Raw genomic sequence first — 25,736 nt, 5'->3', positions numbered from 1 at the left:
TGTATATGAGTCTCTGACAACCTCTGTGCTGCTGTGGCAGGGTCTCTGGAGGGGGCTGTGTATATATGAGTGGTGGATGTATACGAGTCTCTGACATCCTCTGTGCTGCTGTGGCAGGGTCTTTGGAGGGGGCTGTGTATATATGAGTGGTGGATGTATACGAGTCTCTGACATCCTCTGTGCTGCTGTGGCAGGGTCTCTGGAGGGGGCTGTGTATATATGAGTCTCTGACATCCTCTGTGCTGCTGTGGCAGGGTCTCTGGAGGGGGCTGTGTATATATGAGTGGTGGATGTATACGAGTCTCTGACATCCTCTGTGCTGCTGTGGCAGGGTCTCTGGAGGGGGCTGTGTATATATGAGTGGTGGATGTATATGAGTCTCTGACATCCTCTGTGCTGCTGTGGCAGGGTCTCTGGAGGGGGCTGTGTATATATGAGTAGTGGACGTATATGAGTCTCTGACATCCTCTGTGCTGCTGTGGCAGGGTCTCTGGAGGGGGCTGTGTATATATGAGTGGTGGATGTATACGAGTCTCTGACATCCTCTGTGCTGCTGTGGCAGGGTCTCTGGAGGGGGCTGTGTATATATGAGTGGTGGATGTATATGAGTCTCTGACATCCTCTGTGCTGCTGTGGCAGGGTCTCTGGAGGGGGCTGTGTATATATGAGTAGTGGACGTATATGAGTCTCTGACATCCTCTGTGCTGCTGTGGCAGGGTCTCTGGAGGGGGCTGTGTATATATGAGTGGTGGATGTATATGAGTCTCTGACATCCTCTGTGCTGCTGTGGCAGGGTCTCTGGAGGGGGCTGTGTATATATGAGTGGTGGATGTATACGAGTCTCTGACATCCTCTGTGCTGCTGTGGCAGGGTCTCTGGAGGGGGCTGTGTATATATGAGTGGTGGATGTATATGAGTCTCTGACATCCTCTGTGCTGCTGTGACAGGGTCTCTGGAGGGGGCTGTGTATATATGAGTGGTGGATGTATATGAGTCTCTGACATCCTCTGTGCTGCTGTGGCAGGGTCTCTGGAGGGGGCTGTGTATATATGAGTAGTGGATGTATATGAGTCTCTGACATCCTCTGTGCTGCTGTGGCAGGGTCTCTGGAGGGGGCTGTGTATATATGAGTGGTGGATGTATACGAGTCTCTGACATCCTCTGTGCTGCTGTGGCAGGGTCTCTGGAGGGGGCTGTGTATATATGAGTGGTGGATGTATATGAGTCTCTGACATCCTCTGTGCTGCTGTGACAGGGTCTCTGGAGGGGGCTGTGTATATATGAGTGGTGGACGTATACGAGTCTCTGACATCCTCTGTGCTGCTGTGGCAGGGTCTCTGGAGGGGGCTGTGTATATATGAGTGGTGGATGTATACGAGTCTCTGACATCCTCTGTGCTGCTGTGGCAGGGTCTCTGGAGGGGGCTGTGTATATATGAGTGGTGGATGTATATGAGTCTCTGACATCCTCTGTGCTGCTGTGGCAGGGTCTCTGGAGGGGGCTGTGTATATATGAGTGGTGGATGTATATGAGTCTCTGACATCCTCTGTGCTGCTGTGGCAGGGTCTCTGGAGGGGGCTGTGTATATATGATTGGTGGATGTATATGAGTCTCTGACATCCTCTGTGCTGCTGTGGCTGGGTCTCTGGAGGGGGCTGTGTATATATGAGTGGTGGATGTATATGAGTCTCTGACATCCTCTGTGCTGCTGTGACAGGGTCTCTGGAGGGGACTGTGTATATATGAGTGGTGGATGTATATGAGTCTCTGACATCCTCTGTGCTGCTGTGGCAGGGTCTCTGGAGGGGGCTGTGTATATATGAGTGGTGGACGTATATGAGTCTCTGACATCCTCTGTGCTGCTGTGGCAGGGTCTCTGGAGGGGGCTGTGTATATATGAGTGGTGGATGTATATGTGTCTCTGACATCCTCTGTGCTCCTGTGGCAGGGTCTCTGGAGGGGGCTGTGTATATATGAGTGGTGGATGTATATGAGTCTCTGACATCCTCTGTGCTGCTGTGGCAGGGTCTCTGGAGGGGGCTGTGTATATATGAGTGGTGGATGTATATGAGTCTCTGACATCCTCTGTGCTGCTGTGGCTGGGTCTCTGGAGGGGGCTGTGTATATATGAGTGGTGGATGTATATGAGTCTCTGACATCCTCTGTGCTGCTGTGGCAGGGTCTCTGGAGGGGGCTGTGTATATATGAGTGGTGGATGTATACGAGTCTCTGACATCCTCTGTGCTGCTGTGGCAGGGTCTCTGGAGGGGGCTGTGTATATATGAGTGGTGGATGTATACGAGTCTCTGACATCCTCTGTGCTGCTGTGGCAGGGTCTCTGGAGGGGGCTGTGTATATATGAGTGGTGGACGTATATGAGTCTCTGACATCCTCTGTGCTGCTGTGGCAGGGTCTCTGGAGGGGGCTGTGTATATATGAGTGGTGGATGTATACGAGTCTCTGACATCCTCTGTGCTGCTGTGGCAGGGTCTCTGGAGGGGGCTGTGTATATATGAGTGGTGGATGTATATGAGTCTCTGACATCCTCTGTGCTGCTGTGGCAGGGTCTCTGGAGGGGGCTGTGTATATATGAGTGGTGGATGTATACGAGTCTCTGACATCCTCTGTGCTGCTGTGGCAGGGTCTCTGGAGGGGGCTGTGTATAAATGAGTGGTGGATGTATATGAGTCTCTGACAACCTCTGTGCTGCTGTGGCAGGGTCTCTGGAGGGGGCTGTGTATATATGAGTGGTGGATGTATATGAGTCTCTGACATCCTCTGTGCTGCTGTGGCTGGGTCTCTGGAGGGGGCTGTGTATATATGAGTGGTGGATGTATATGAGTCTCTGACATCCTCTGTGCTGCTGTGGCAGGGTCTCTGGAGGGGGCTGTGTATATATGAGTGGTGGACGTATATGAGTCTCTGACATCCTCTGTGCTGCTGTGGCAGGGTCTCTGGAGGGGGCTGTGTATATATGAGTGGTGGATGTATACGAGTCTCTGACATCCTCTGTGCTGCTGTGGCAGGGTCTTTGGAGGGGACTGTGTATATATGAGTCTCTGACATCCTCTGTGCTGCTGTGGCAGGGTCTCTGGAGGGGACTGTGTATATATGAGTCTCTGACATCCTCTGTGCTGCTGTGGCAGGGTCTCTGGAGGGTACTGTGTATATATGAGTGGTGGATGTATATGAGTCTCTGACATCCTCTGTGCTGCTGTGGCAGGGTCTCTGGAGGGGGCTGTGTATATATGAGTGGTGGATGTATATGAGTCTCTGACAACCTCTGTGCTGCTGTGGCAGGGTCTCTGGAGGGGGCTGTGTATATATGAGTGGTGGATGTATATGAGTCTCTGACATCCTCTGTGCTGCTGTGGCAGGGTCTCTGGAGGGGGCTGTGTATATATGAGTGGTGGACGTATACGAGTCTCTGACATCCTCTGTGCTGCTGTGGCAGGGTCTCTGGAGGGGACTGTGTATATATGAGTGGTGGACGTATACAAGTCTCTGACATCCTCTGTGCTGCTGTGGCAGGGTCTCTGGAGGGGACTGTGTATATATGAGTGGTGGATGTATATGAGTCTCTGACATCCTCTGTGCTGCTGTGGCAGGGTCTCTGGAGGGGGCTGTGTATATATGAGTCTCTGACATCCTCTGTGCTGCTGTGGCAGGGTCTCTGGAGGGGGCTGTGTATATATGAGTCTCTGACATCCTCTGTGCTGCTGTGGCAGGGTCTCTGGAGGGGGCTGTGTATATATGAGTGGTGGATGTATACGAGTCTCTGACATCCTCTGTGCTGCTGTGGCAGGGTCTCTGGAGGGGGCTGTGTATATATGAGTCTCTGACATCCTCTGTGCTGCTGTGGCAGGGTCTCTGGAGGGGGCTGTGTATATATGAGTCTCTGACATCCTCTGTGCTGCTGTGGCAGGGTCTCTGGAGGGGGCTGTGTATATATGAGTGGTGGATGTATATGAGTCTCTGACATCCTCTGTGCTGCTGTGGCAGGGTCTCTGGAGGGGGCTGTGTATATATGAGTGGTGGATGTATACGAGTCTCTGACATCCTCTGTGCTGCTGTGGCAGGGTCTCTGGAGGGGGCTGTGTATATATGAGTGGTGGATGTATATGAGTCTCTGACATCCTCTGTGCTGCTGTGGCAGGGTCTCTGGAGGGGGCTGTGTATATATGAGTAGTGGACGTATATGAGTCTCTGACATCCTCTGTGCTGCTGTGGCTGGGTCTCTGGAGGGGGCTGTGTATATATGAGTGGTGGATGTATATGAGTCTCTGACATCCTCTGTGCTGCTGTGGCAGGGTCTCTGGAGGGGGCTGTGTATATATGAGTGGTGGATGTATACGAGTCTCTGACATCCTCTGTGCTGCTGTGGCAGGGTCTCTGGAGGGGGCTGTGTATATATGAGTGGTGGATGTATATGAGTCTCTGACATCCTCTGTGCTGCTGTGGCAGGGTCTCTGGAGGGGGCTGTGTATATATGAGTAGTGGACGTATATGAGTCTCTGACATCCTCTGTGCTGCTGTGGCAGGGTCTCTGGAGGGGGCTGTGTATATATGAGTGGTGGATGTATATGAGTCTCTGACATCCTCTGTGCTGCTGTGGCAGGGTCTCTGGAGGGGGCTGTGTATATATGAGTGTTGGATGTATATGAGTCTCTGACATCCTCTGTGCTGCTGTGGCAGGGTCTCTGGAGGGGACTGTGTATATATGAGTGGTGGACGTATACGAGTCTCTGACATCCTCTGTGCTGCTGTGGCAGGGTCTCTGGAGGGGGCTGTGTATATATGAGTAGTGGATGTATATGAGTCTCTGACATCCTCTGTGCTGCTGTGGCAGGGTCTCTGGAGGGGGCTGTGTATATATGAGTGGTGGATGTATACGAGTCTCTGACATCCTCTGTGCTGCTGTGGCAGGGTCTCTGGAGGGGGCTGTGTATATATGAGTGGTGGATGTATATGAGTCTCTGACATCCTCTGTGCTGCTGTGGCAGGGTCTCTGGAGGGGGCTGTGTATATATGAGTAGTGGATGTATATGAGTCTCTGACATCCTCTGTGCTGCTGTGGCAGGGTCTCTGGAGGGGGCTGTGTATATATGAGTGGTGGATGTATATGAGTCTCTGACATCCTCTGTGCTGCTGTGGCAGGGTCTCTGGAGGGGGCTGTGTATATATGAGTGGTGGACGTATACGAGTCTCTGACATCCTCTGTGCTGCTGTGGCAGGGTCTCTGGAGGGGGCTGTGTATATATGAGTAGTGGATGTATATGAGTCTCTGACATCCTCTGTGCTGCTGTGGCAGGGTCTCTGGAGGGGGCTGTGTATATATGAGTGGTGGATGTATATGAGTCTCTGACATCCTCTGTGCTGCTGTGGCAGGGTCTCTGGAGGGGGCTGTGTATATATGAGTGGTGGATGTATATGAGTCTCTGACATCCTCTGTGCTGCTGTGGCAGGGTCTCTGGAGGGGGCTATGTATATATGAGTGGTGGATGTATATGAGTCTCTGACATCCTCTGTGCTGCTGTGGCAGGGTCTCTGGAGGGGGCTGTGTATATATGAGTGGTGGATGTATATGAGTCTCTGACATCCTCTGTGCTGCTGTGGCAGGGTCTCTGGAGGGGACTGTGTATATATGAGTGGTGGATGTATATGAGTCTCTGACATCCTCTGTGCTGCTGTGGCAGGGTCTCTGGAGGGGACTGTGTATATATGAGTGGTGGATGTATATGAGTCTCTGACATCCTCTGTGCTGCTGTGGCAGGGTCTCTGGAGGGGGCTGTGTATATATGAGTGGTGGATGTATACGAGTCTCTGACATCCTCTGTGCTGCTGTGGCAGGGTCTCTGGAGGGGACTGTGTATATATGAGTGGTGGATGTATACGAGTCTCTGACATCCTCTGTGCTGCTGTGGCAGGGTCTCTGGAGGGGGCTGTGTATATATGAGTGGTGGATGTATATGAGTCTCTGACATCCTCTGTGCTGCTGTGGCAGGGTCTCTGGAGGGGACTGTGTATATATGAGTGGTGGATGTATACGAGTCTCTGACATCCTCTGTGCTGCTGTGGCTGGGTCTCTGGAGGGGGCTGTGTATATATGAGTGGTGGATGTATATGAGTCTCTGACCTCCTCTGTGCTGCTGTGGCAGGGTCTCTGGAGGGGGCTGTGTATATATGAGTGGTGGATGTATACGAGTCTCTGACATCCTCTGTGCTGCTGTGGCAGGGTCTTTGGAGGGGGCTGTGTATATATGAGTGGTGGATGTATACGAGTCTCTGACATCCTCTGTGCTGCTGTGGCAGCGTCTCTGGAGGGGGCTGTGTATATATGAGTGGTGGATGTATATGAGTCTCTGACATCCTCTGTGCTGCTCTGGCAGGGTCTCTGGAGGGGGCTGTGTATATATGAGTGGTGGATGTATATGAGTCTCTGACATCCTCTGTGCTGCTGTGGCAGGGTCTCTGGAGGGGGCTGTGTATATATGAGTGGTGGATGTATACGAGTCTCTGACATCCTCTGTGCTGCTGTGGCAGGGTCTCTGGAGGGGGCTGTGTATATATGAGTGGTGGATGTATATGAGTCTCTGACATCCTCTGTGCTGCTGTGGCAGGGTCTCTGGAGGGGGCTGTGTATATATGAGTGGTGGATGTATACGAGTCTCTGACATCCTCTGTGCTGCTGTGGCAGGGTCTCTGGAGGGGGCTGTGTATATATGAGTGGTGGACGTATACGAGTCTCTGACATCCTCTGTGCTGCTGTGGCAGCGTCTCTGGAGGGGGCTGTGTATATATGAGTGGTGGACGTATACGAGTCTCTGACATCCTCTGTGCTGCTGTGGCAGCGTCTCTGGAGGGGGCTGTGTATATATGAGTGGTGGACGTATATGAGTCTCTGACATCCTCTGTGCTGCTGTGGCAGGGTCTCTGGAGGGGGCTGTGTATATATGAGTCTCTGACATCCTCTGTGCTGCTGTGGCAGGGTCTCTGGAGGGGGCTGTGTATATATGAGTGGTGGATGTATACGAGTCTCTGACATCCTCTGTGCTGCTGTGGCAGGGTCTCTGGAGGGGGCTGTGTATATATGAGTGGTGGATGTATACGAGTCTCTGACATCCTCTGTGCTGCTGTGGCAGGGTCTCTGGAGGGGGCTGTGTATATATGAGTGGTGGATGTATATGAGTCTCTGACATCCTCTGTGCTGCTGTGGCAGGGTCTCTGGAGGGGGCTGTGTATATATGAGTGGTGGATGTATATGAGTCTCTGACATCCTCTGTGCTGCTGTGGCAGGGTCTCTGGAGGGGGCTGTGTATATATGAGTCTCTGACATCCTCTGTGCTGCTCTGGCAGGGTCTCTGGAGGGGGCTGTGTATATATGAGTGGTGGACGTATACGAGTCTCTGACATCCTCTGTGCTGCTGTGGCAGGGTCTCTGGAGGGGGCTGTGTATATATGAGTGGTGGATGTATATGAGTCTCTGACATCCTCTGTGCTGCTCTGGCAGGGTCTCTGGAGGGGGCTGTGTATATATGAGTGGTGGATGTATACGAGTCTCTGACATCCTCTGTGCTGCTGTGGCAGGGTCTCTGGAGGGGGCTGTGTATATATGAGTGGTGGATGTATATGAGTCTCTGACATCCTCTGTGCTGCTGTGGCTGGGTCTCTGGAGGGGGCTGTGTATATATGAGTGGTGGATGTATACGAGTCTCTGACATCCTCTGTGCTGCTGTGGCAGGGTCTCTGGAGGGGGCTGTGTATATATGAGTGGTGGATGTATATGAGTCTCTGACATCCTCTGTGCTGCTGTGGCAGGGTCTCTGGAGGGGGCTGTGTATATATGAGTGGTGGATGTATATGAGTCTCTGACATCCTCTGTGCTGCTCTGGCAGGGTGTCTGGAGGGGGCTGTGTATATATGAGTGGTGGACGTATACGAGTCTCTGACATCCTCTGTGCTGCTGTGGCAGGGTCTCTGGAGGGGACTGTGTATATATGAGTGGTGGATGTATATGAGTCTCTGACATCCTCTGTGCTGCTGTGGCAGGGTCTCTGGAGGGGGCTGTGTATATATGAGTGGTGGATGTATACGAGTCTCTGACATCCTCTGTGCTGCTGTGGCAGGGTCTCTGGAGGGGGCTGTGTATATATGAGTGGTGGATGTATATGAGTCTCTGACATCCTCTGTGCTGCTGTGGCAGGGTCTCTGGAGGGGGCTGTGTATATATGAGTGGTGGATGTATACGAGTCTCTGACATCCTCTGTGCTGCTGTGGCAGGGTCTCTGGAGGGGGCTGTGTATATATGAGTGGTGGATGTATATGAGTCTCCTAACATCCTCTGTGCTGCTGTGGCAGGGTCTCTGGAGGGGGCTGTGTATATATGAGTGGTGGATGTATATGAGTCTCTGACATCCTCTGTGCTGCTGTGGCAGGGTCTCTGGAGGGGACTGTGTATATATGAGTGGTGGATGTATATGAGTCTCTGACATCCTCTGTGCTGCTGTGGCAGGGTCTCTGGAGGGGGCTGTGTATATATGAGTGGTGGATGTATACGAGTCTCTGACATCCTCTGTGCTGCTGTGGCAGGGTCTCTGGAGGGGGCTGTGTATATATGAGTGGTGGATGTATATGAGTCTCTGACATCCTCTGTGCTGCTGTGGCAGGGTCTCTGGAGGGGGCTGTGTATATATGAGTGGTGGATGTATACGAGTCTCTGACATCCTCTGTGCTGCTGTGGCAGGGTCTCTGGAGGGGGCTGTGTATATATGAGTGGTGGATGTATACGAGTCTCTGACATCCTCTGTGCTGCTGTGGCAGGGTCTCTGGAGGGGGCTATGTATATATGAGTGGTGGATGTATATGAGTCTCTGACATCCTCTGTGCTGCTGTGGCAGGGTCTCTGGAGGGGGCTGTGTATATATGAGTGGTGGATGTATATGAGTCTCTGACATCCTCTGTGCTGCTGTGGCAGGGTCTTTGGAGGGGACTGTGTATATATGAGTCTCTGACATCCTCTGTGCTGCTGTGGCAGGGTCTCTGGAGGGGACTGTGTATATATGAGTGGTGGATGTATATGAGTCTCTGACATCCTCTGTGCTGCTGTGGCAGGGTCTCTGGAGGGGGCTGTGTATATATGAGTGGTGGATGTATATGAGTCTCTGACATCCTCTGTGCTGCTGTGGCAGGGTCTCTGGAGGGGGCTGTGTATATATGAGTGGTGGATGTATATGAGTCTCTGACATCCTCTGTGCTGCTGTGGCAGGGTCTCTGGAGGGGGCTGTGTATATATGAGTGGTGGATGTATATGAGTCTCTGACATCCTCTGTGCTGCTGTGGCAGGGTCTCTGGAGGGGGCTGTGTATATATGAGTGGTGGATGTATATGAGTCTCTGACATCCTCTGTGCTGCTGTGGCAGGGTCTCTGGAGGGGGCTGTGTATATATGAGTGGTGGATGTATATGAGTCTCTGACATCCTCTGTGCTGCTGTGGCAGGGTCTCTGGAGGGGGCTGTGTATATATGAGTGGTGGACGTATACGAGTCTGACATCCTCTGTGCTGCTGTGGCAGGGTCTCTGGAGGGGGCTGTGTATATATGAGTGGTGGATGTATACGAGTCTCTGACATCCTCTGTGCTGCTGTGGCAGGGTCTCTGGAGGGGGCTGTGTATATATGAGTGGTGGACGTATACGAGTCTCTGACATCCTCTGTGCTGCTGTGGCAGGGTCTCTGGAGGGGGCTGTGTATATATGAGTGGTGGATGTATATGAGTCTCTGACATCCTCTGTGCTGCTGTGGCAGGGTCTCTGGAGGGGGCTGTGTATATATGAGTCTCTGACCTCCTCTGTGCTGCTGTGGCAGGGTCTCTGGAGGGGGCTGTGTATATATGAGTGGTGGATGTATATGAGTCTCTGACATCCTCTGTGCTGCTGTGGCTGGGTCTCTGGAGGGGGCTGTGTATATATGAGTGGTGGATGTATATGAGTCTCTGACATCCTCTGTGCTGCTGTGGCAGGGTCTCTGGAGGGGGCTGTGTATATATGAGTGGTGGATGTATATGAGTCTCTGACATCCTCTGTGCTGCTGTGGCAGGGTCTCTGGAGGGGGCTGTGTATATATGAGTGGTGGATGTATATGAGTCTCTGACATCCTCTGTGCTGCTGTGGCAGGGTCTCTGGAGGGGGCTGTGTATATATGAGTGGTGGATGTATATGAGTCTCTGACATCCTCTGTGCTGCTGTGGCAGGGTCTCTGGAGGGGGCTGTGTATATATGAGTGGTGGATGTATACGAGTCTCTGACATCCTCTGTGCTGCTGTGGCAGGGTCTCTGGAGGGGGCTGTGTATATATGAGTGGTGGATGTATATGAGTCTCTGACATCCTCTGTGCTGCTGTGGCAGGGTCTCTGGAGGGGGCTGTGTATATATGAGTGGTGGATGTATACGAGTCTCTGACATCCTCTGTGCTGCTGTGGCAGGGTCTCTGGAGGGGGCTGTGTATATATGAGTGGTGGATGTATATGAGTCTCCTAACATCCTCTGTGCTGCTGTGGCAGGGTCTCTGGAGGGGACTGTGTATATATGAGTGGTGGATGTATACGAGTCTCTGACATCCTCTGTGCTGCTGTGGCAGGGTCTCTGGAGGGGGCTGTGTATATATGAGTGGTGGATGTATATGAGTCTCTGACATCCTCTGTGCTGCTGTGGCAGGGTCTCTGGAGGGGGCTGTGTATATATGAGTGGTGGATGTATATGAGTCTCTGACATCCTCTGTGCTGCTGTGGCAGGGTCTCTGGAGGGGGCTGTGTATATATGAGTGGTGGATGTATACGAGTCTCTGACATCCTCTGTGCTGCTGTGGCAGGGTCTCTGGAGGGGCTGTGTATATATGAGTGGTGGATGTATATGAGTCTCTGACATCCTCTGTGCTGCTCTGGCAGGGTCTCTGGAGGGGGCTGTGTATATATGAGTGGTGGATGTATATGAGTCTCTGACATCCTCTGTGCTGCTCTGGCAGGGTCTCTGGAGGGGGCTGTGTATATATGAGTGGTGGATGTATATGAGTCTCCTAACATCCTCTGTGCTGCTGTGGCAGGGTCTCTGGAGGGGGCTGTGTATATATGAGTGGTGGATGTATATGAGTCTCTGACATCCTCTGTGCTGCTGTGGCAGGGTCTCTGGAGGGGGCTGTGTATATATGAGTGGTGGATGTATATGAGTCTCTGACATCCTCTGTGCTGCTGTGGCAGGGTCTCTGGAGGGGAGCTGTTTGAGAGGATCATCGATGAGGACTTTGAGTTGTCGGAGAGAGAAGTCATCAAGTACATGAAGCAGATTGCGGAAGGTGTGGAGTTCATTCACAAGCAGGGCATCGTCCACCTGGACCTGAAACCCGAGAACATCATGTGCGTCAACAAGACCGGAACCAAGATCAAACTCATTGACTTTGGCCTGGCCCGGAGATTAGGTGTGTGGCCGTTCCTCTGTGCTGCTGGGGATAGTCACATATCAGTTCACTGCCCCCATTACTCTTTCTGGGTTTACAGCGCCCTCCCCTGCAGTATCTTCTCCCTATCTGCTGCCCTGTAATCTAATCGAGGTGCGATCTTGCTTTGGGGCGCTGCGCTCGCTGCTCTGAAGCTCATTAAGGCTGTTATTATGGTTGGACATTCCTCCGTAAGTGATGGGATTTGATTCCTGCCCTTTTTTGGTCTGTTTAATGTCTCGTGTAAACTTCATTTCAGATAATCTGGCCGAGCGGAGTTCTTCTCTTTCTTCTCTTTAACTCTTCGGATGTCTAAGTTTCCACCAGGACAGCAGCTTAGTGGCGTGTCATGTTCCACGTGGCTGTGGGGGGCTTTGTTTACATAAAGGTTGGGGTGGTCATTCAGGGCTGTTGTGTCCCCTATATAGAAGGACAAAGCTGCAGCGTCCTGTCTGTGCTCGTCATTGTGCGGTGACATGTCACATGATGAGCGGATAAATATTTAGATCAGATCCTGCGGCTTCTGTTCTCCTTTATGGGACTCCTGGGGTCCTCACATGAAGGTAAAGGGGAACCACAACTCCCAGCAGAGCTGTGCAGGCAAATCGAGTTAAAGCAAAACATTATAAACAACCATCTGTTACTGAAAGGGATGATACCAGGGAGTAATAGATTATAGTCACCTGTCCTACAGTCGTCTCTCCCCAATACTGGCTGATATCAGAAAGCAATAGATTCCATTCACACATCAGAGATCTTTTGTTCTTTGTTGCAGAAAGCACACCGAATCTTAAAGTGTTATTCGGGACCCCTGAATTTGTAGCCCCGGAGGTGATCAACTATGAGCCAATCGGATACGCCACAGACATGTGGAGCATCGGAGTCATCTGCTACATTCTGTAAGTAGGAATCCTCCTGGCAGTGTGGGGGTTAATGCGGCCTCCTCCGATCTACAGCATTGTCTGATGTGTACATCCCTGGGCTGAGCGGCTGCTGCACTGACCGGTGCGTGTAGGACCTTCACTGCCGGGCGTGCCTCCTCCTTCACTGCCGGGCGTGCCTCCTCCTTCACTGCCGGGCGTGCCTCCTCCTTCACTGCCGGGCGTGCCTCCTCCTTCACTGCCGGGCGTGCCTCCTCCTTCACTGCCGGGCGTGCCTCCTCCTTCACTGCCGGGCGTGCCTCCTCCTTCACTGCCGGGCGTGCCTCCTCCTTCACTGCCGGGCGTGCCGCCACCTTCACTGCCGGGCGTGCCGCCACCTTCACTGCCGGGCGTGCCGCCACCTTCACTGCCGGGCGTGCCGCCACCTTCACTGCCGGGCGTGCCGCCTCCTTCACTACCAAGTGTGCCGCCACCTTCACTGCCGGGCGTGCCGCCACCTTCACTACCAAGTGTGCCACCACCTTCACTGCCGGGCGTGCCTCCACCTTCACTGCTTTCACTGCCTGGCGTGCCGCCTCCTTCACTGCCGGGCGTGCCGCCACCTTCACTGCCGGGCATGCCACCACCTTCACTGCTTTCACTGCCGGGCGTGCCGACACTTTCACTGCCGGGCGTGCCGACACTTTCACTGCCGGGCGTGCCGCCACCTTCACTGCCGGGCGTGCCGCCACCTTCACTGCCGGGCGTGCCGCCACCTTCACTGCCGGGCGTGCCGCCACCTTCACTGCCGGGCGTGCCGCCACCTTCACTGCCGGGCGTGCCGACACTTTCACTGCCGGGCGTGCCGCCTCCTTCACTACCGGGCGTGCCGCCTCCTTCACTGCCGGGCGTGCCGCCTCCTTCACTGCCGGGCGTGCCGCCTCCTTCACTGCCGGGCGTGCCGCCACCTTCACTGCTTTCACTGCTGGGTGTGCCGCCTCCTTCACTGCCCGGCGTGCCGCCTCCTTCACTGCCGGGCGTGCCGCCTCCTTCACTGCCGGGCGTGCCGCCTCCTTCACTGCCGGGCGTGCCGCCTCCTTCACTGCCGGGCGTGCCGCCTCCTTCACTGCCGGGCGTGCCGCCTCCTTCACTGCCGGGCGTGCCGCCTCCTTCACTGCCGGGCGTGCCGCCTCCTTCACTGCCGGGCGTGCCGCCACCTTCACTGCCGGGCGTGCCACTTCTTTCACTGCTGGGTGTGCCGCCTCCTTCATTGCCGGGCGTGGCGCCACCTTCATTGCCGGGCGCGCCGCCACCTTCACTGCCTGGCGTGCCGCCACCTTCACTGCTTTCACTGCCGGGTGTTTCGCCTCCTTCACTGCCGGGTGTTTCGCCTCCTTCACTGATGGGCGTTTCGCCTCCTTCACTGATGGGCGTTTCGCCTCCTTCACTTCCGGGCGTGCCGCCTCCTTCACTTCCGGGCGTGCCGCCTCCTTCACTGCCGGGCGTGCCGCCTCCTTCACTGACGGGCGTGCCTCCTCCTTCACTGCCGGGCGTGCCTCCTCCTTCACTGCCGGGCGTGCCTCCTCCTTCACTGCCGGGCGTGCCTCCTCCTTCACTGCCGGGCGTGCCTCCTCCTTCACTGCCGGGCGTGCCTCCTCCTTCACTGCCGGGCGTGCCTCCTCCTTCACTGCCGGGCGTGCCTCCTCCTTCACTGCCGGGCGTGCCGCCGCCTTCACTGCCGGGCGTGCCGCCGCCTTCACTGCCGGGCGTGCCGCCGCCTTCACTGCCGGGCGTGCCGCCGCCTTCACTGCCGGGCGTGCCGCCGCCTTCACTGCCGGGCGTGCCGCCGCCTTCACTGCCGGGCGTGCCGCCGCCTTCACTGCCGGGCGTGCCGCCGCCTTCACTGCCGGGCGTGCCGCCGCCTTCACTGCCGGGCGTGCCGCCTCCTTCATTGCCGGGCGTGGCGCCACCTTCACTGCCGGGCATGCCGCCACCTTCACTGCTTTCACTGCTGGGTGTTTCGCCTCCTTCACTGCCGGGTGTTTCGCCTCCTTCACTGCCGGGTGTTTCGCCTCCTTCACTGCCGGGCGTGCCGCCACCTTCACTGCTTTCACTGCTGGGTGTGCCGCCTCCTTCACTGCCCGGCGTGCCGCCTCCTTCACTGCCGGGCGTGCCGCCTCCTTCACTGCCGGGCGTGCCACCTCCTTCACTGCCGGGCGTGCCACCTCCTTCACTGCCCGGCGTGCCACCTTCTTCACTGCCGGTTGTGCCGCCTCCTTCACTGCCGGGCGTGCCGCCACCTTCACTGCCGGGCGTGCCGACACTTTCACTGCCGGGCGTGCCGCCTCCTTCACTACCGGGCGTGCCGCCTCCTTCACTGCCGGGCGTGCCGCCTCCTTCACTGCCGGGCGTGCCGCCTCCTTCACTGCCGGGCGTGCCGCCTCCTTCACTGCCGGGCGTGCCGCCTCCTTCACTGCCGGGCGTGCCGCCTCCTTCACTGCCGGGCGTGCCGCCACCTTCACTGCCGGGCGTGCCACTTCTTTCACTGCTGGGTGTGCCGCCTCCTTCATTGCCGGGCGTGGCGCCACCTTCATTGCCGGGCGTGCCGCCACCTTCACTGCCTGGCGTGCCGCCACCTTCACTGCTTTCACTGCCGGGTGTTTCGCCTCCTTCACTGCCGGGTGTTTCGCCTCCTTCACTGATGGGCGTTTCGCCTCCTTCACTGATGGGCGTTTCGCCTCCTTCACTTCCGGGCGTGCCGCCTCCTTCACTTCCGGGCGTGCCGCCTCCTTCACTGCCGGGCGTGCCGCCTCCTTCACTGCCGGGCGTGCCGCCTCCTTCACTGCCGGGCGTGCCGCCTCCTTCACTGACGGGCGTGCCTCCTCCTTCACTGCCGGGCGTGCCTCCTCCTTCACTGCCGGGCGTGCCTCCTCCTTCACTGCCGGGCGTGCCTCCTCCTTCACTGCCGGGCGTGCCTCCTCCTTCACTGCCGGGCGTGCCTCCTCCTTCACTGCCGGGCGTGCCTCCTCCTTCACTGCCGGGCGTGCCGCCGCCTTCACTGCCGGGCGTGCCGCCGCCTTCACTGCCGGGCGTGCCGCCGCCTTCACTGCCGGGCGTGCCGCCGCCTTCACTGCCGGGCGTGCCGCCGCCTTCACTGCCGGGCGTGCCGCCGCCTTCACTGCCGGGCGTGCCGCCTCCTTCACTGCCGGGCGTGCCGCCTCCTTCATTGCCGGGCGTGGCGCCACCTTCACTGCCGGGCATGCCGCCACCTTCACTGCTTTCACTGCTGGGTGTTTCGCCTCCTTCACTGCCGGGTGTTTCGCCTCCTTCACTGATGGGCGTTTCGCCTCCTTCACTGATGGGCGTTTCGCCTGCTTCACTGCCGGGCGTGCCGCCACCTTCACTGCCGGGCGTGCCGCCTCCTTCACTGCCGGTCGTGCCGCCTCCTTCACTGCCGGTCGTGCCGCCTCCTTCACTGCCGGTCGTGCCGCCTCCTTCACTGCCCGGCGTGCCGCCTCCTTCACTGCCGGGCGTGCCACCTCCTTCACTGCCCGGCGTGCCGCCTCCTTCACTGCCGGTCGTGCCGCCTCCTTCACTGCCGGGCGTGCCGCCTCCTTCACTGCCGGGCGTGCCGCCTCCTTCACTGCCGGGCGTGCCGCCTCCTTCACTGCCGGGCGTGCCGCCTCCTTCACTGCCTGTCGTGCCGCCTCCTTCACTGCCTGTCGTGCCGCCTCCTTCACTGCCGGGCGTGCCGCCTCCTTCACTGCCGGGCGTGCCGCCTCCTTCACTGCCGGGCGTGCCGCCTCCTTCACTGCCGGGCGTGCCGCCTCCTTCACTGCCGGGCGTGCCGCCTCCTTCACTGCTTTCACTGCTGGGTGTGCCGCCTCCTTCACTGCCGGGCGTGCCGCCTCCTTCACTGCCGGGCGTACCGCCTCCTTTACTGCCGGGCGTGCCACCTCCTTCACTGCCCGGCGTGCCACCTCCTTCACTGCCGGTCGTGCCGCCTCCTTCACTGCCGGGCGTGCCGCCTCCTTCACTGCCGGGCGTGCCGCCTCCTTCACTGCCGGGCGTGCCGCCTCCTTCACTGCCGGGCGTGCCGCCTCCTTCACTGCCGGGCGTGCCGCCTCCTTCACTGCCGGGCGTGCCGCCTCCTTCACTGCCGGGCGTGCCGCCTCCTTCACTGCCGGGCGTGCCGCCTCCTTCACTGCCGGGCGTGCCGCCTCCTTCACTGCCGGGCGTGCCGCCACCTTCACTGCCCGGCGTGCCGCCTCCTTCACTGCCCGGCGTGCCGCCTCCTTCACTGCCGGGCGTGCCGCCTCCTTCACTGCCGGGCGTGCCACCTCCTTCACTGCCGGGCGTGCCACCTCCTTCACTGCCCGGCGTGCCACCTTCTTCACTGCCGGTTGTGCCGCCTCCTTCACTGCCGGGCGTGCCGCCTCCTTCACTGCCGGGCGTGCCGCCTCCTTCACTGCCGGGCGTGCCGCCTCCTTCACTGCCGGGCGTGCCGCCTCCTTCACTGCCGGGCGTGCCGCCTCCTTCACTGCCGGTCGTGCCGCCTCCTTCACTGCCGGTCGTGCCGCCTCCTTCACTGCCCGGCGTGCCGCCTCCTTCACTGCCGGGCGTGCCGCCACCTTCACTGCTTTCACTGCCGGGCGTACCGCCTCCTTTACTGCCGGGCGTACCGCCACCTTCACTGCCGGGCGTGCCGCCTCCTTCACTGCCGGGCGTGCCGCAACCTTCACTGCTTTCACTGCTGGGTGTGCCGCCTCCTTCACTGCCGGGCGTACCGCCACCTTCACTGCCCGGTGTGCCGCCTCCTTCACTGCTGGGCGTTTCGCCTCCTTCACTGCTGGGCGTTTCGCCTCCTTCACTGCTGGGCGTTTCGCCTCCTTCACTGCCGGTCGTGCCGCCTCCTTCACTGCCGGTCGTGCCGCCTCCTTCACTGCCGGTCGTGCCGCCTCCTTCACTGCCCGGCGTGCCGCCTCCTTCACTGCCGGGCGTGCCGCCTCCTTCACTGCCCGGCGTGCCGCCTCCTTCACTGCCGGGCGTGCCGCCTCCTTCACTGCCGGGCGTGCCGCCTCCTTCACTGCCGGGCGTGCCACCTCCTTCACTGCCGGGCGTGCCGCCTCCTTCACTGCCGGGCGTGCCGCCTCCTTCACTGCCAGGCGTGCCGCCTCCTTCACTGCCGGGCGTGCCGCCTCCTTCACTGCCGGGCGTGCCGCCTCCTTCACTGCCCGGCGTGCCGCCTCCTTCACTGCCCGGCGTGCCGCCTCCTTCACTGCTTTCACTGCTGGGTGTGCCGCCTCCTTCACTGCCGGGCGTGCCGCCTCCTTCACTGCCGGGCGTGCCGCCTCCTTCACTGCCGGGCGTACCGCCTCCTTTACTGCCGGGCGTGCCACCTCCTTCACTGCCCGGCGTGCCGCCTCCTTCACTGCCGGTCGTGCCGCCTCCTTCACTGCCGGTCGTGCCGCCTCCTTCACTGCCGGTCGTGCCGCCTCCTTCACTGCCGGGCGTGCCGCCTCCTTCACTGCCGGGCGTGCCGCCTCCTTCACTGCCGGGCGTGCCGCCTCCTTCACTGCCGGGCGTGCCGCCTCCTTCACTGCCGGGCGTGCCGCCTCCTTCACTGCCGGGCGTGCCGCCTCCTTCACTGCCGGGCGTGCCGCCTCCTTCACTGCCGGGCGTGCCGCCTCCTTCACTGCCGGGCGTGCCGCCTCCTTCACTGCCGGGCGTGCCGCCTCCTTCACTGCCGGGCGTGCCGCCTCCTTCACTGCCCGGCGTGCCGCCTCCTTCACTGCCGGGCGTGCCGCCACCTTCACTGCTTTCACTGCTGGGTGTGCCGCCTCCTTCACTGCCGGGCGTGCCGCCTCCTTCACTGCCGGGCGTGCCGCCTCCTTCACTGCCGGGCGTGCCGCCTCCTTCACTGCCGGGCGTGCCGCCTCCTTCACTGCCGGGCGTGCCGCCTCCTTCACTGCCCGGCGTGCCGCCTTCTTCACTGCCGGTCGTGCCGCCTCCTTCACTGCCCGGCGTGCCGCCTCCTTCACTGCCGGGCGTGCCGCCTCCTTCACTGCCGGGCGTGCCGCCTCCTTCACTGCCGGTCGTGCCGCCTCCTTCACTGCCGGTCGTGCCGCCTCCTTCACTGCCCGGCGTGCCGCCTCCTTCACTGCCGGGCGTGCCGCCACCTTCACTGCTTTCACTGCCGGGCGTACCGCCTCCTTTACTGCCGGGCGTGCCGCCTCCTTCACTGCCGGGCGTGCCGCCTCCTTCACTGCCGGGCGTGCCGCCTCCTTCACTGCCGGGCGTGCCGCCTCCTTCACTGCCGGGCGTGCCGCCTCCTTCACTGCCGGGCGTGCCGCAACCTTCACTGCTTTCACTGCTGGGTGTGCCGCCTCCTTCACTGCCGGGCGTACCGCCACCTTCACTGCCCGGTGTGCCGCCTCCTTCACTGCTGGGCGTTTCGCCTCCTTCACTGCTGGGCGTTTCGCCTCCTTCACTGCTGGGCGTTTCGCCTCCTTCACTGCTGGGCGTTTCGCCTCCTTCACTGCTGGGCGTTTCGCCTCCTTCACTGCCGGGCGTTTCGCCTCCTTCATTGCCGGGCGTATCGCCTCCTTCACTGCCGGGCGTTTCGCCTCCTTCACTGCCGGGCGTTTCGCCTCCTTCACTGCCGGGCGTTTCGCCTCCTCCTTCACTGCCGGGCGTTTCGCCTCCTCCTTCACTGCCGGGCGTTTCGCCTCCTCCTTCACTGCCGGGCGTTTCGCCTCCTCCTTCACTGCCGGGCGGGCCGCCTCCTTCACTGCCGGGCGGGCCGCCTCCTTCACTGCCGGGCGGGCTGCCTCCTTCACTGCCGGGCGGGCCGCCTCCTTCACTGCCGGGCGTGCCTCCTCCTTCACTGCCTGGCGTGCCTCCTCCTTCACTGCCTGGCGTGCCTCCTCCTTCACTGCCGGGCGTGCCTCCTCCTTCACTGCCGGGCGTGCCGCCTCCTTCACTGCCGGGCGTGCCGCCTCCTTCACTGCCGGACGTGCCGCCTCCTTCACTGCCGGGCGTGCCACCTCCTTCACTGCCGGGCGTGCCGCCACCTTCACTGCCGGGCGTGCCGCCACCTTCACTGCCGGTCGTGCCTCCTCCTTCACTGCCGGTCGTGCCTCCTCCTTCACTGCCGGTCGTGCCTCCTCCTTCACTGCCGGTCGGGCCGCCACCTTCACTGCCGGGCGGGCCGCCTCCTTCACTGCCGGGCGGGCCGCCACCGCTACATTGATCTCTGATCATTGCAACTCTCAGAACGGACCTGGATTCCTATAAATGGTTATTAGAGAGCAATGAGCGACGGAGAAGTGGAGGTGATGGACCTGCCTGCCCCCCGCCAGCAGCTGCGTACTAAAAACGAGAGGGGCTTAGGCAGGTCCTGTGTTATTATCCAGATCATGGAGGCGACTACAGTAGCAACTCATCCTGAGTATGGGTCTCCCTTCAGTATCTCCCCCCCCCCCCCCCGACTGCTAACAGACCCTCACTCAGGCACTCGCACTCACTCGCTCGCTCAGATACTCGCCCTCGCTCAGACTCTTGCGCTCACTTGCTCGCTCAGACACTCTCACTCGCTCGCTTAGATGCTTGCACTCGCTCGCTCAGACACTCGCTCGCTCACACACTCGCAGTCGTGCAAACCCTCGCACTCTCAGACGCTCGCTTGCTCAGCCACTCGCACTTGCTTGCTCAGACACTCGCTCACTCAAGCACTTGATCGCTCGCTCAGACACTCGCTCGCTCAGACACTTGCGCTCGCTCAGACACTTGCGCTCGCTCAGACACTTGCGCTCGCTCAGACACTTGCGCTCGCTCAGACGCACGCGCTCGCTCAGACGCTTGCACGCGCTCGCTCAGACGCTTGCACGCGCTCGCTCAGACACTTGCGCTCGCTCAGACGCACGCGCTCGCTCAGACGCTTGCACGCGCTCGCTCAGACGCTTGCACGCGCTCGCTCAGACGCACCGCTTGCTCAGACGCACGCGCTCGCTCAGACGCACGCGCTCGCTCAGACGCTTGCACGCGCTCGCTCAGACGCTTGCACGCGCTCGCTCAGACGCTTGCACGCGCTCGCTCAGACGCTTGCACGCGCTCGCTCAGACGCTTGCACGCGCTCGCTCAGACGCTTGCACGCGCTCGCTCAGACGCTTGCACGCGCTCGCTCAGACCCTTGCACGCGCTCGCTCAGACCCTTGCACGCGCTCGCTCAGACCCTTGCACGCGCTCGCTCAGACCCTTGCACGCGCTCGCTCAGACCCTTGCACGCGCTCGCTCAGACCCTTGCACGCGCTCGCTCAGACCCTTGCACGCGCTCGCTCAGACACTTGCACGCGCTCGCTCAGACACTTGCACGCGCTCGCTCAGACCCTTGCACGCGCTCGCTCAGACCCTTGCACGCGCTCGCTCAGACCCTTGCACGCGCTCGCTCAGACCCTTGCACGCGCTCGCTCAGACCCTTGCACGCGCTCGCTCAGACCCTTGCACGCGCTCGCTCAGACCCTTGCACGCGCTCGCTCAGACACTTGCACGCGCTCGCTCAGACACTTGCACGCGCTCGCTCAGACACTTGCACGCGCTCGCTCAGACACTTGCACGCGCTCGCTCAGACCCTCGCACGCGCTCGCTCATTCAGACCCTCGCACGCGCTCGCTCATTCAGACCCTCGCACGCGCTCGCTCATTCAGACCCTCGCACGCGCTCGCTCGCTCAGACCCTCGCACGCGCTCGCTCGCTCAGACCCTCGCACGCGCTCGCTCGCTCAGACCCTCGCACGCGCTCGCTCGCTCAGACCCTCGCACGCGCTCGCTCGCTCAGACCCTCGCACGCGCTCGCTCGCTCAGACCCTCGCACGCGCTCGCTCGCTCAGACCCTCGCACGCGCTCGCTCGCTCAGACCCTCGCACGCGCTCGCTCGCTCAGACCCTCGCACGCGCTCGCTCGCTCAGACCCTCGCACGCGCTCGCTCGCTCAGACCCTCGCACGCGCTCGCTCGCTCAGACCCTCGCACGCGCTCGCTCGCTCAGACCCTCGCACGCGCTCGCTCGCTCAGACCCTCGCACGCGCTCGCTCGCTCAGACCCTCGCACGCGCTCGCTCGCTCAGACCCTCGCACGCGCTCGCTCGCTCAGACCCTCGCACGCGCTCGCTCGCTCAGACCCTCGCACGCGCTCGCTCGCTCAGACCCTCGCACGCGCTCGCTCGCTCAGACCCTCGCACGCGCTCGCTCGCTCAGACCCTCGCTCGCGCTCGCTCGCTCAGACCCTCGCTCGCGCTCGCTCGCTCAGACCCTCGCTCGCGCTCGCTCGCTCAGACCCTCGCTCGCGCTCGCTCGCTCAGACCCTCGCTCGCGCTCGCTTTCTCGCTTAGGCACCCGCTCTCGGGCTTTTCCGGGCCCTTTAATGCCTTACACATTAGAATGAGAATTCCTAAATCACCTTACAATGAATGTGAGACGTATTGGGTACTCGCCTCTCCAGGAGGGGCTGCATCATGTAATGCTGTCCAGGTCATTAGGGGTTAAACGCAACACTAGGTTCTTTGAGCTGCTCATGCGGTGGCGCCCTCTTTGCACAGAGCAGGGGTTCTGGTGCAATGTGCTAGGAACATTTCCACTGACTGTGAGACTCCATCCAGATCGGAGGCGCTTCCCCCATAGCTGTGAGAACGCTGCGCCCCTGTAGATACACATCCTATAGCAGTGATGTATGGCAGGTCACCACATTCAATAGATCAGCGCCCTCACTGCTGCCCCCTCTCTGCTTCTCTTCCAGGGTTAGCGGCCTGTCGCCATTCATGGGTGATAACGATAACGAGACCTTGGCGAACGTCACCTCTGCGACCTGGGACTTCGATGATGAAGCTTTCGATGAGATTTCGGAAGAGGCCAAGACCTTTATCAGCAGCCTCCTGAAGAAGGACATGAAGTAAATGCTCCCCAGTGGAGGCGGCCATTAGTGCCGCCGGGGGTTTTGGGTGTGACTAGAGAAGGACATGTTGTTATATGAGGCATCAGATACTTATCTCTGGTCACAGGTTTCATTGTGATTTGGTGAATTTGCTGTACTCCAGTCACATCCAGAGCTGCGGGCTGGTTCTGGTTATCAGACTATAGGGCGTAATGTATCAGGTATTGTAAGTTTTGTCTGAATACATAAACTATAGTCGCTTTCCAGTAGAATTGTGAGTGCTGCTCTGGATGTGACAGGCGTATGGGACATAATGTAACATGTGGGGACTGAAGGCTTCTGTCCTCTTTTAGCGCAGTCATTGTTGGCGCCGACCTCACACTTATGGTTTCTCATCAGGAACCGGCTGAATTGTACAAATTGTCTGCAACACACTTGGCTGCAGCAAGACACCAGCACAATGGAGGCCAAGAAGCTGTCCAAGGAGAGGATGAAGAAGTACATGGCGCGGCGGAAGTGGCAGGTAATATGGCGGCAAGACTGTGGTGACAAGGAAGTAATGCTCTGCCCATTATACACGTGATGCGCTGGTCCGGCGAGGGGCTTATTACATCCCATGAAAAGTGGAGGGTCCGCATACGGCAGAGGGGCCCAGCGGGGGCGGCCATCACACCCCGATCCTTTAATAGCAGTTACATAAGCTAATATATGTGGACCGACCCTCTGACCTCGCACGGGCAGGTCCATTCCTTCTTTACACGTCTTTCTTGGGGTCCCACTTATGATCAAGGGAGGAGATTTGAGGATTGCAACCAAATTTGATAGAGGAAATGATAAGTCTTGTCGCTTCCTTCTAGAAAACGGGGCACGCGGTGCGAGCTATCGGGCGCCTGTCATCCATGGCCATGATCTCTGGGCTGAGCGGCCGGAAGTCATCTGGAAGCGCCCCGACCAGCCCCCTGTCTACGGAGGCAGAAGGCATTGAAGGTTAGGACCGTACCCAGGCTGGGGGGATACACTGCGAGATACAATGCTTCTGTTGGGCTGCGCTCAGTGTTCTGTTCAGGAAAGGGGACAGCGGTCGCCAAATGTCCCGTGTACCCAGAAAAGATGAATCTGGGTTTATGTAACGAATGTTCATGTCGGACCTTCTGTTTCTATTCCCCACCATTTTCAATCTTTATCCCCAGCATTTTCTATGTGAATTTTGAAGATCTGTGCACATGATCAGGAATTTTCCTGTGCGTTTAAATCTGCAGTATATCAATTCTTTGTGCGTTTTCGCCTGCGTTTTTCCTATGTAATGCATTGGCAGAAAATGCATCAAAAGGCACCAAAAACATGCAGAATTTCCGCAGAGTTTTTGCTGCCAAGACGTGCAGAAATGCTGCAGAAATTTCTGCGGAAAATACTGATCGTTCGCACATACGCTAAGTGCAGATGGACTGAGACACAGGACTCCGGCATATTGGAACATCTGGCCTAGAGAAATCTGCAAATGTTGCGGCATTGAAACCGCACAAATCCCTTCCACAAAGGTTTTTTTTTTGTACTGAAATCTTGAAAACCCCTTATAAATGAAAAGTTATTATAAACATCCCAGAAGAAGAGATCTGTGCAGAGCTGTGGGTTTGTCACAGTGTGTCATATTTATAACCGTGTGTCATAGGTAACACCGATGTTTCTTACAGAGGATAACCAGGCTTTCCTGGAATCTGTATCCGAGGAGCGACCCCCCTTAAAGCCGGTATTCACCAGGACCATAATGGACATTGAGGTAGTGGAGGGCAGCGCCGCCAGATTTGACTGCAGGATTGAAGGTGATCTTTGGGGTTGCTGGGGGTGGGGTGCACACCGTGTATGTGCCACCTGCTTATCGCCCTACAATTCCTTCTCTCCATTCTCCAGGTCATCCGGATCCGGAGGTGATCTGGTACAAAGATGATCAGCCCATCAAGGAGTCGCGTCACTTCCAGATCGACTACGACGAGGATGGGAACTGCTCCCTGACCATCGCCGAGGTGTGTGGGGATGACGATGCCAAGTACACCTGCAAAGCCATCAACAGCCAGGGGGAGGCGAGCTGCAAAGCCGAGCTGCTGGTGGAAGTGATGGCCGAAGAGGAGGAGGAGGAAGAGGAGGAGGAGGAAGAGGAGGAAGAAGAGTGAATCAATATTTCATACAGGACATATTTCTAGCCACAAACTACAGGGAAATTTTCCCACCTGAATCCCAGAAAGACACTCAACAAAGCTGGAAGTCCTATTCCACCCCACTGTCTGAAGACCACGTCCTCCGCCTGTAACGCCCTGCACCGGGGATTGTCTCACTGCGCACTCGTTATATACAGAATAAACACTCTGATCTGTCATTATCCAGGGGAGCTAATGTTTCTAGGAGAGCAGATCTGATGAGAAGCACAAAATCCAGGAGGGGAGATGTGATACCATGTGCTGGGTGGATGTAATGTAGGGGGGACGTGCTGAGGTGTAAATGGGGGGGACTGGATACAATCGGGAGAGAACACAGTGTATCATACAAGACCATGCAGAATGAGGAGTGTGAATGGGAGGATACGATGTAGTGTATGGGGGATAAAATGTAGTGTGAGTGGGGGGCTACAATGTAATATATAGGGGATACATTGTACTGTGAGTGGGGGATACAATGTAATATATAGGGGATACATTGTAGTGTGATTGGGGGAATACATATTAGTGTGAGTGGGGGGATACACTGTGTGAATGGGGGAATACAATGTAATATATGGGGGATGCATTGTAGTGTGAGTGGGGAATACATTGTAGTGTGAGTGGGGGATATCATGTAGTATATGGGGATACATTGTAGTGTGATCGGGGGGGGATACGATGTAGTATATGGGGGTTACATTGTAGTGTGTGGGGGGATATCATGTAGTATATGGGGATACATTGTAGTGTGATCGGGGGGATACAATGTAGTATATGGGGGATACATTGTAGTGAGTGGGGGGGATACAATGTAGTATATGGGGATGCATTGTAGTGTGATTGGGGGGGATACAATGTAGTATATGGGGATGCATTGTAGTGAGTGGGGGGGGAAACAATGTAGTATATGGGGGATACATTGTAGTGAGTGGGGGGGATACAATGTAGTATATGGGGATGCATTGTAGTGAGTGGGGGGGGAAACAATGTAGTATATGGGGGATACATTGTAGTGAGTGGGGGGGATACAATGTAGTATATGGGGATGCATTGTAGTGTGATCGGGGGGGATACAATGTAGTATATGGGGGATACATTGTAGTGAGTGGAGGGGCTACAATGTAGTATATGGGGATGCATTGTAGTGTGATCGGGGGGGATACAATGTAGTATATGGGGGATACATTGTAGTGAGTGGAGGGGCTACAATGTAGTATATGGGGATGCATTGTAGTGTGATTGGGGGGATACAATGTAGTATATGGGGATGCATTG

At 58.0% G+C, this 25,736-nt stretch overlaps 1 protein-coding gene across 7 annotated transcripts in view; it reads left to right on the top strand.

The window, feature by feature from the left end:
* The window catches only part of MYLK (myosin light chain kinase), a 471,929-nt gene extending 447,286 nt beyond the window's left edge, over window positions 1–24,643 (top strand). For all 7 annotated transcript variants that reach the window (XM_073647529.1, XM_073647527.1, XM_073647531.1 and 4 more), the window contains 7 exons: window positions 11,250–11,467; window positions 12,261–12,384; window positions 22,135–22,287; window positions 22,669–22,792; window positions 23,127–23,256; window positions 23,961–24,089; window positions 24,178–24,643. In XM_073647529.1, coding sequence (XP_073503630.1) covers window positions 11,250–11,467; window positions 12,261–12,384; window positions 22,135–22,287; window positions 22,669–22,792; window positions 23,127–23,256; window positions 23,961–24,089; window positions 24,178–24,437 — 1,138 coding nt within the window. In that variant the 3' untranslated portion in view covers window positions 24,438–24,643. The remainder of the gene's footprint in view (window positions 1–11,249; window positions 11,468–12,260; window positions 12,385–22,134; window positions 22,288–22,668; window positions 22,793–23,126; window positions 23,257–23,960; window positions 24,090–24,177) is intronic.
* The last annotated feature ends 1,093 nt before the right edge of the window (window positions 24,644–25,736 follow it).

The sequence above is a fragment of the Phyllobates terribilis genome, unplaced genomic scaffold (assembly GCF_046119375.1).
Source record: "Phyllobates terribilis strain yellow unplaced genomic scaffold, ASM4611937v1 Scaffold_9__5_contigs__length_417890890, whole genome shotgun sequence".
Taxonomy (NCBI): domain Eukaryota; kingdom Metazoa; phylum Chordata; class Amphibia; order Anura; family Dendrobatidae; genus Phyllobates; species Phyllobates terribilis.
The sequence above is the reverse complement of the archived record's forward strand: the minus strand, read 5'-3'. Positions and strand labels throughout refer to the sequence as shown.